The sequence below is a fragment of the Cavia porcellus genome, unplaced genomic scaffold (genome assembly GCF_034190915.1).
Source record: "Cavia porcellus strain 051 isolate PalLab524CR breed Dunkin Hartley unplaced genomic scaffold, mCavPor4.1 scaffold_3, whole genome shotgun sequence".
Classification (NCBI taxonomy): domain Eukaryota; kingdom Metazoa; phylum Chordata; class Mammalia; order Rodentia; family Caviidae; genus Cavia; species Cavia porcellus.
Genome location: NW_026947486.1, coordinates 39,863,309 through 39,873,146, shown reverse-complemented (window position 1 = coordinate 39,873,146; position 9,838 = coordinate 39,863,309). Strand labels below are relative to the sequence as shown.

Below are 9,838 nucleotides of genomic sequence, written 5' to 3'. Positions count from 1 at the left end.
AAATGTAATTAAGTCCTTACCCACCAAGAAGAGCCCAGGCCCAGATGGATTCACTGCAGAATTCTACAAGAAATACAAAGAAGACCTAATGCTGACACTCCTCAAACTATTCAATGAAATTGAAAGGGAAGCAATCCTTCCTAAGTCATTCCTGGAAGCAAATATTACTCTAGTACCAAAACCTGAGAAAGACCCAGCTATAAAAGAGAACTATAGACCGATCTCCCTAATGAACACAGATGCAGCAAATCATCAAGAAGATTATACACCATGACCAAGTGGGATTCATCCCAGGAATGCAAGGATGGTTCAACATACGCAAATCAATAAATGTAATCCACCATATCAATAAAGCTAAAAATAAAAATCACATGATCATTTCTATAGATGCAGAAAAAGCCTTCGATAAGGTCCAACACTTATTCATGATAACAACTTTACGGAAAATTGGAATAGATGGTCTTTACCTCAATATAATAAAGGCCATTTATGACAAACCAACAGCCAGCATCATACTAAATGGCCAAAAATTGAAAGCCTTTACTTTAAAATCGGGCACAAGACAAGGATGTCCTTTATCACCACTCCTATTTAATATAGTACTGGAAGTACTAGCCAGAGCAATTAGGCGAGAAAGAGAAATAGAAGGCGTAAAGATAGAAAAGAAGAAGTTAAAATATCATTGTTTGCAGATGACATGATACTCTATATTGAAGACCCCCTAAATTCCATTCAAAGACTCTTAGATACAATAAATAAATTCAGTAATGTGGCTGGATACAAAATCAATACTCAGCAATCAATAGCATTCCTATACACAAACAACAAATCACAGAGAGGGAAATAAGAGAAACCGGACTATTCACATTAGCAAGCAAAAAAATGAAATATTTAGGAATTACTCTTACAAAAGAAGTGAAAGACTTATACAGTGAAAATTATAATACACTGAAAAAGGAAATTGAAGATGATCTCAGAAAATGGAAAGACATCCCTTGCACATGGATAGGTAGAACAAACATTGTGAAAATGGCCACTCTCCCAAAACTGTTATACAGAATCAATGCAATCCCAATAGAAATACCATCAACATACCTTATAGATCTAGAGAAGTCACTCCTAAATTTCATCTGGAACCAGAAGAGACCTAGAATCGCAAAGGCAATTCTAAGCAGCAAAGACAAAGCAGGTGGCATCACAATCCCTGACTTGAAGTTATAATACAAACAACAGTAGTAAAATCAACATGGTATTGGAATCAAAACAGAACCGAAGGTCAATGGAATAGATTAGAACATACAACCACAACTACAAACACACTCAACCACCTTATCTTTGATAAAGGAGCCAAGCAGGTTCACTGGAAGAACGACAGTCTCTTTAATAAATGGTGCTGGAAAAACTGGCTCTCCATTTGCCGAAAATTAAAGCTAGACCCATGTCTATCACCATGTCCTAAATTAAAATCTAAATGGGTCAAAGATCTGAATATTAAAACAGAAACACTAAATCTATTGGAAGACAAATTAGGTAGAAACCTTAGAGATATAGGAGTAGGTAAAGAATTCATGAATAGGACTCAAACCGCACAGGAAATACTTCCCAGAATCAATAACTGGGACCATTTCTCATTAAAAAGTTTGTGCATGTCAAAAGAAATCTCCAGCATAGTGAAAAGAAAACCCACAAACTGGGAAAAGATTTTAGTGAACTCTCTCTCAGACAAGGGACTCTTGTCTAAAACATATAAAGAATTAAAAAAACTCAGACCTCCAAAATTCAAAGATCCAATCCAAAAGTGGGCATCTGAGATGAATATGCAATTCTCAGATGAAGAAATGCAAATGGCAAATAAATACATGAAAAAATGCTCATCATCATTGGTCATTAGAGAAATGCAAATTAAAACCACACTGAGATACCATCTCACATCTGAAAGAATGGCCAGGATCAAAAAAACCAACAACAACAAATGCTGGAGAGGCTATGGGGAAAAAGGAACTCTCCTGCACTGCTAGTGGGAGTGTATACTGGTGCAGCCTTTGTGGAGATCTGTCTGGAGATTTCTCAAAAGTTGGGATTGGAAATCCCATTTATTCCAGCTATTCCACTTCTAGGCATATTCCCTGAAGAACTGAAAGCATCATACCACAGTGATAAATGTGCACCTATGTTTATAGCAGCACAATTTGTAATCACCAGATCTTGGAAACAACCCAAGTGTCCATCAACTGAGGAATGGATAAAAAAGTTGTGGTATTTCTATACAATGGAGTATTATTCAGCTATAAAGAAGGATCACATTGAGATATTTATCAATAAATGGGCGCAGCTTGAGACCATACTCAGAAGTGAAATAAATCAATCTCACATGTGTGAATACCGAATAGTTTCCCTAATGTAAGTAATGATTCAAATATATAAAAATAAAAATACATAAATATATAAATATACAAATATATAAAAATATATGGTAATAATGATTCCCCATTATGTGGCCTTGAAGCCTTATAAAGTTTTCACTCATTAATTAGAATGGCTTTATTCTGGGCTTCTTGATATGGAAATATTTGAAGCTAGAGTATATGAAGTTTTATCCAAATATTTCAAGGAAAAAGACAGACACTATGGTAACTACTATTAAGTCGGGTTATATGGTGGTGAAGTACTAGGTTGCTGAAACAGTCATGCTTTAACCTCTATTGTTATATTGTTATGTCCTGTTTTATCTCAATCTCCCCCTTATTCTTTTAAAAAAAATTATTTAGTCATTTCTTATGTTTGTCTTACTTAAGGGAAAAAATTTAAAAAATTAGGAGATATAAATAGTAACTCTTTTTGATTTCCTATTAACTTGTTTTGAAGTCCTGTAATACTCCTACGATCTTGTTTTTACTGATTAGACTCTGTTCCATTCTGTATGATAGTATCAAGTTTGAGGATATAGGCAACTACTTTGAAGGCAATAAGATTCACTAAAATGCCCATTCTGGTTTGACTATTGTCTTCTTTGGAAGTCCTGTAATGTTTACAATGCCTAAGTTTTATTAGTCTTGTTCTCTACTGTTTTGTCCAACTTTATAATATCTAATGAGATAGACAATTCTTTTTAAGGAAACAAGAGACAACGTTGATAACCATTGTTGATAACCTTGTACTCTGTTCTACACCATGTGCTATGTCTACCCTTAGTTTTGACTGACAGGTTTGTATTGCCATATTTGACTGTATTCTCTCCCCCCAAAAAAGTAATAAGCACTAAGGAGTAATAAAATCCAAAATGTGTAAATTTTGTTGTAAAAAAGAGAGGGAAAAAAATAAAAACAGCTCTAATGGATATAACAGCAAGTGTGTTTAGGGGTGTTAAATACCTGACTATATCAATGTTTTTGGATCATTGAACACAGCTTTTTGCAGTCTCCCTGTTTGAATGTCCACCTTGTATTCTTTGATACTGTGATTTGAGCAACTATTTTCAAGATGATAATAGGTAGTCTATTAACAGATGATTTCTTACTGTTATTTTTTTTGTAGTTCTGTATTACGTGTACCCTTACACCACTTTGTTTTATTTTGTGTTTTTCTCTTTTTCCTCTTAAATAAAATAAAAAAAAAGAATTGCCTACATCATTAGTTATAATAAAGTTGAACAAAACAGTAAAGAACAAAACCGACAAAACCATAACACTGGAGACATTGTAGGTCTTCAAAACTAGATAAAACTCAACGAGAATGGGCATCATAATAAATCGCATTATCTTCACAGCTGTTGTCTAAACTTTCGAACCTGATACTATCCAGCAAAACAGAATAGGGGAACATCAGTCAAAAACAAGATGGTGAGAGTAATACAGGGCTTTAAATCGAGATAACGGAAAGTCAAAGTGGGTTACTATAATATATCCTGATATTTTTATTTATTTTCCCTTAATTAAAAGGTTAGAAATAAAAAAAGTAAATGATGGAGTGGAGATTGAGATAAAAGAGTGCATAACAGCAAAACAGCGCAGATCAAAACATAACCATTTTAGCAGAATAGTGTTTCACCACCAGATAATCCTGACATAAAAGTAGTTACCATATTGTCTCTTTCCTCGAAATCCTTGAGTACAACTTCGTATACTGTAGCATTAAATATATCAAAATAGTGTACAACCATTTAAGAGAATGACAGCATTACAGGGTATTTAGAATCGACTAACAGCAAATGAACAATGGTTTCTGTATAATCTCCTTGTCTTTAAAAGGTTTTTGCTTATACTATCGTACATAATAAAATCCAATAAGATACAACCTATTTAGACCATTGGAGACAGAAGAACAAAAGCTTGATGAGACTTCAAAACAAGATGATACTAAATCAGTATTACCTATTAAGATGTCATTTTCTCCAAAATAGCTGTTCCTATCATCCAATCTTCTCTGCCTCATTTCTGTTGAGCTCTTTTTCTGTCAGTAGCTGTCAGTTTGTCTTCTTCATTTTGTTCTCTGCTCCATTCGTTGTGGCCTCTCTGCCACTATTTCTGGATCCTTTGTATTTTTCTTTTGTTAGAGTATCCTGCAATACTCTCTGTAGAGTTGAATTGGTGGTTGCAAATTCCTCCAGTTCCTCTTTATCCTGGAAGCACCTTGTTTTTCCATCAATTTCAAGGAACAGTTGTGCAGGATATCTCAATCTTGGCTGGAGATTATTATCTTTCAAAGCTTGAATTATTTCCCCCCACGCTCTTCGTGATTTGATGGTTTGTGCAGAGAAATCTGCTGTAATTCTGATGGGTGTTCCTGTCCGGAGCCGCTTCCGTCCCGCGGAATGTGGCACACGAACACTTAGCCTCTGCAAGCACCTTTATTGACTGGGCAGCAACCTCAATACATGTCCGTCCTCGACGGCTTCTTCCGTGTTGTGCGTCGGGCACTTCCTATACTTGGGCTTATATAGCTAATGTTATCCAATCATGGGATTACACGTGGGGACAGGCGATTGGGCGGCAACAAGGAAGCAATCAATCATTACCATATATATGGTGGGGACAGTAAGCTGAGCAAGAACCAGGAAGCAGGATGTGTGCGCCATCTTGGGCACATGATGGGCGGGGGAGCAGCGAGGTGGTAGGCGGACACCATCTTGTGGCTATATTCTCATGGGTAATACGGCAGGCTCCCAACATGTTCCCTTGTAAGTGGTCTGTTTCTTGTCTCTGACAGCTTTTAATATTCTGTTCTTGTATTGAATTTCTAGAATTTTTATTATTATATGCCTGGGTGTTGCTCTGTTTGGGTTGTAAGTAGCTGGGGTCCTGTATGCCTCATACATCTGAGTATCTTTACCTTTTGCTAAATTAGGAACATTCTCCTGGTTTATTTCTGTGAGTAGCTTTTGTAGTTCATTTGTTTGTGTCCCTACTTCTTCTTTTATGTTCTTAATCCTTAAGTTATGGCTCCTCTTATCATCTTCTTGTCTTTGTATTATTGCTGTTTGTTTCTTTGTTATTTTTAAGAAGTTTTTCATTTCATTCTCCCATATTACAAATCTGCCCTCCAGTTCAGATAGTCTGTCCTTAGTTTCTTTCAAGCTGTTATGCCAGTTTTCGATAGACTTCTTAGTTTCTTGGTATTCCCTTTGAACCTGCTTCACGTATTCTATGCTTTCTCTGTTTTCTCCATTAAACAATTCTCCCCTCTTTTTCTGTTCTTCCATTCCACCATCTGTTTTTTCTTGGGTGGTGCTTAGCATTTCTCTAACTATTCTGCATACTTCTAGCTTCAGGTCATTGATAACTTCATTCCTGAACTGATCTATGAGGCTCTCTATATGGCCCTTTATGTCTGTTGGTGTGGTGTCCGCTATTACCTGTTTCTCAGAATTGGGGGCTGAGGAGCCTTTCTTTCTAACCCCATATTCTTTGTTCCTTATATATGCAAGCGTATATAGGAGACCCAGCTTCCTTCCCTGTCAGCCACAGTCTGATTGAATTGTGCCGGTTAGGTGTTCCCGCGCACCGCAGCACACCAGGGAGTTCCAGACCAGGCAACCTTTGCGGGGCTGCCCCTCAAGGCCACCGTCAGGCTCTGGGATCTGGGTTGGGCTAGGCTACTGGGTCTGCCAGCAGCATCACATAGGCTAGGCACCTCTCACCAATCCCGCCTGAGAGGGGCATTTGTGGCTGAAGTTGCCACTGCACCCTGCTCCCGCAAGTCTGTCCAGTCCCTGAATGTCCTCCATTGGAGTCAAACTGTGGTAGAGTGTCAGTTTCTCTCACTCACCTCACCACAAGTCAGTGCACGCCTCCCTGCCCATCCTGTTTTCGACTCCGTTTGCAGATTCCCGTTATCAGAGCTTCCACGCGTCTCTCTCCTTGCTGAGCCGGTGTAGAGGCAGTCGCCGTGCAGCGGGAAACCCAAATCGTGGCTTCCAGTGGCGCAGGCTCCAGCCTCCTCATTGAGGTTTTTCTGTTCCTGTTTTAGCACCAGGACTGCATTCCAAGTTGGTTTCTCTCAGCCCAGTTCATTCCTGAGTCAGCAGAGCATATCTCCACCGGCTTATGTCTCCTTACTCTGCACCCTTCCTGACTTCTGAGACAAGCCTTTCAGAGAGCCTCCATAGTAGCTGTTATCTCTCCGCCATGTTCTCCTGGAACCTGCCCAGCACCACGGCTGGTCCGCAGAAAGCTCCAGGTGCAGACACCGCCCGGCGCTCCTCCCGGTCCTCGGCTCGCCCAGGATCTGGCCCTGGAAGGCGCCCCCAGCCCCGGAATCTCTGCCCCAGCCAGTGCCAAGCCGGTAAAGCTCTTGAAGCTGTTCCTCTAATTTTTTAACTGTGTCTTCTTTAGATGTGTTCAGCATCTCTCTCATTAATATCATTTCTTCTCTTACCTGGGAGATTATTTCTAGTTTGAATTTATTTAAAACTTCCTGGAATTGCTTCTTTACTTCAGTTGCTATTATTTCAGTTATTTCAGGTGTATGGCATATATTTTCTTGTACTTGGCTCCTAGGCTTTCTTGGGATGGTCCGTGTATTTGAGATTACATTTTAGTCTTTCATTTTGTCATTTTCCTGTGTTTCCATGTTTCAAGTGTTAGTCCAAGGCTTCCCCAGGTGTGTTAGAAATTGTCTCCTATGCCCTCAGCTTTTGGCGATGAATGGAGGTTGCTGAGCATGGTCCAGTCAGGCCCACAGTACCTCCCATGCCACCTCCAGTGTTCCAGGAATCTAGATGGGCACATAATCACTGTGGATGATGATCCAATGCTCTCCCAAGGCAAGGACCAGTGCACTGGAACTCACTTCATGTTCCCTCAACTTCCCTGATTGAAGAAGGTCAGTGGGTGTGGTCTAGTTTGGCCAAAAAATCTCCCAAGCCTAGTCTATTGTGGCTGGAAGCTGTGTGGATCCTTGACCACTGGGAAAGATGATCTTAAATTCTCCTGGGGCCTGAGCTGGTATGCAGGAACTCAACTCCATTAGTCCAGTTCCCCAGAGTGAAAGGTCACTGAGCATGGCCCAGGCAGGCCCAAAACCTGCAGAGCCCAGTCTAGTGTGGCTGAAATCTGGGCATGTCCTTAACCACTGGGAGTGATAATCTTAAATTCCCCCTGGCCTGAGACCAGTTTGCCAGAACTGAACTCACTGCTGGCAGCTCAGTGGTATGAGTTACTTAAGTTGCACCTTGACTACCTCCATAGCCTTTTTGGAATGGGTAAGAAAGGCTTCAATTCAAATCATAAAGGTGTAAATTAGAGCAAACATCTGTTTAAATCATCTACATAGTGGCACATAAGTAAAGTCTAATTGCCGGTCCTCTACTGGCTAAGTCCGTATCTTCTGCACAGGTTGTAATAAAGGAGGTGGTTTGACCATACCCAGGTTTTTATACAGAAGGCACAAACTTTGCTGACTCATCATGTGGTTGCAGATAGTCCTAGTCCTGTGAAAACTCAAGTGAGAATTTTCAATGTGACTATTTTTTTCCATATGGAAGGAGCAATGAACTGTTTTAGTCCCTCCCACTGTGTCCTTTGGCGAAGGGCTAGCTTGTTTACTCAATACGAGTCCCTTTTTAATTCTCCCTTGTTCTTAGGCCCATTTATTTCCTGATGAGCTTAGACTGGTTTTAATGGTTCCTGGGGAACTGGGGATAAGACTAGAGTCTTAAGGAGCTGAAAGGATACCCTTTTTACTTCCCTATCAGTGTTTTGATTTTTCATGGAAATTTGAGACAGGTTTCTCTTGCACCTTTGCTGTACATGACTGTGAACTAACTTGGGAAGCTGCCTCTAGGAGTTATAGAATTTCCTGGATGTGCTTTATAGATGATTATCTATGAGTCTTCAAGGTTCTTCCTTTCCAAATTGCTACACTGGTGTATAGAACCAGAAAGGCATATGTGGAATCTGTATAGATGTGTTAACTTTTGCCTTTTCCTAATATTAATGCCTGAGGAAGTGTTATTAGCTATGCTATTTGAGCAGACATTTCTAGAGGAAGACGTTTAGCTCTAATGACCTATTGAGAGCTGAAACCTGCATAACCTGTTTTTCAATGTTCTTTTTGAAAAAAGTGATTTCCATCAGTGATCCACATGTTATCAGGGGTGAGGAGCCTTTTGTTTGGAAGGGAAGGCTATATGGAAGGGAAGATATACTGTCTGCTTGCATAGGTCTACAATATGACTTATTCACAAGACTGGCTAACTTCTGATACCTTTAGTCATCAAAAAATCAGAATTAATATTAGGGAAAGATTTTGTAATAGCCTCTGGTATCTAAGAGCATGACCTGATAATTAGTTAGCCCTATCACTGTCAACCACAATTTACCTTATATCTCCAGAATAACTCTGAACTAATGGGAAGTCAAGACTTCTAGTCTGTGTCCTAAATTAACATTGCAGCTACTTTTGTTTATACAGCTGTAGCTGATACTGCTTTCAGACAGGGTGGTCACCTTTTTTGAAAAGTGTGCCGCTGGGTGGGTATCCTGTCTTAATCTTTGTGTCAAGATATGTAAAGCAACTCTTCACTTTTCCGATACATAAAGAAGAAGGGTTTTCTTAAATCAGATATTCCCAGTGCTGGACCCTGAGTTAAGATATGCTTTATTTCTCTAAAGGTATTTTCACTCACTTTTTACCACTCTAGAGATACAGACTCAGGTCTGTTGACAGCTTCATGTAACGTCTTTGCCATTAGAAGTTCGGAAGCCAGAGCCTACAAAAGCCAGAAAAGAATAAAGCCATCATTTGGTGGCAAGTGGACCACATTCACAGAGAGTCTGCATCCATACTCTAGATTGATGGTATTCCCCATGTGTAAGAATATATCACAGGTAGCAAACTTTTTGGAGGGATATCTGAGCCTTTTCTTTGGAGACCTTATATCCTTCCTTAGCTAAAAATTTCAACATTAGTACCATGTTACGGTTAGATAACTCCTAAGTTGGACTGTCATGTATGCCATCTACATACTGTAAGATGGTTCCTTTGTTTAGCATTCGGTTTCTGAACTCTTTTACTAGTGTTTGAGCAAAAAGGTGAGGAATGTCTCTAAACCCCTATAGGAGAACTGTCCACGTATATTGTTGCATTTCCCTTGAAGTGGGATTTTAAGAGGCCAGCAGCCCTGGCATGTATGGCACAGGAGGGACCAGTAGCCCTGGTACCACAGGCAGTACTGGCAGCCCTGGTACCACAGATGAAACCAGCAACTCCAGCACCCCAGGTGGCACAAGCAGTCACAGAAGCAGGGAAAAGTCAGAAGCACCAATGAGAATAGGTCACACTGTTTCCTGAGGGACAATGCAGAGCCAGTGACTAGTGAGTGAAGTAAACTGGTGTTATG

General features: G+C 39.8%; 1 protein-coding gene across 1 annotated transcript in view; it reads left to right on the top strand.

The window, feature by feature from the left end:
• Positions 1–6,623: 6,623 nt before the first annotated feature.
• Efcab13 (EF-hand calcium binding domain 13) overlaps positions 6,624–9,838 on the top strand; it is a 64,432-nt gene continuing 61,217 nt past the window's right edge. The window contains 1 exon segment of the mRNA XM_013153672.1: positions 6,624–6,780. Coding sequence (XP_013009126.1) covers positions 6,624–6,780 — 157 coding nt within the window.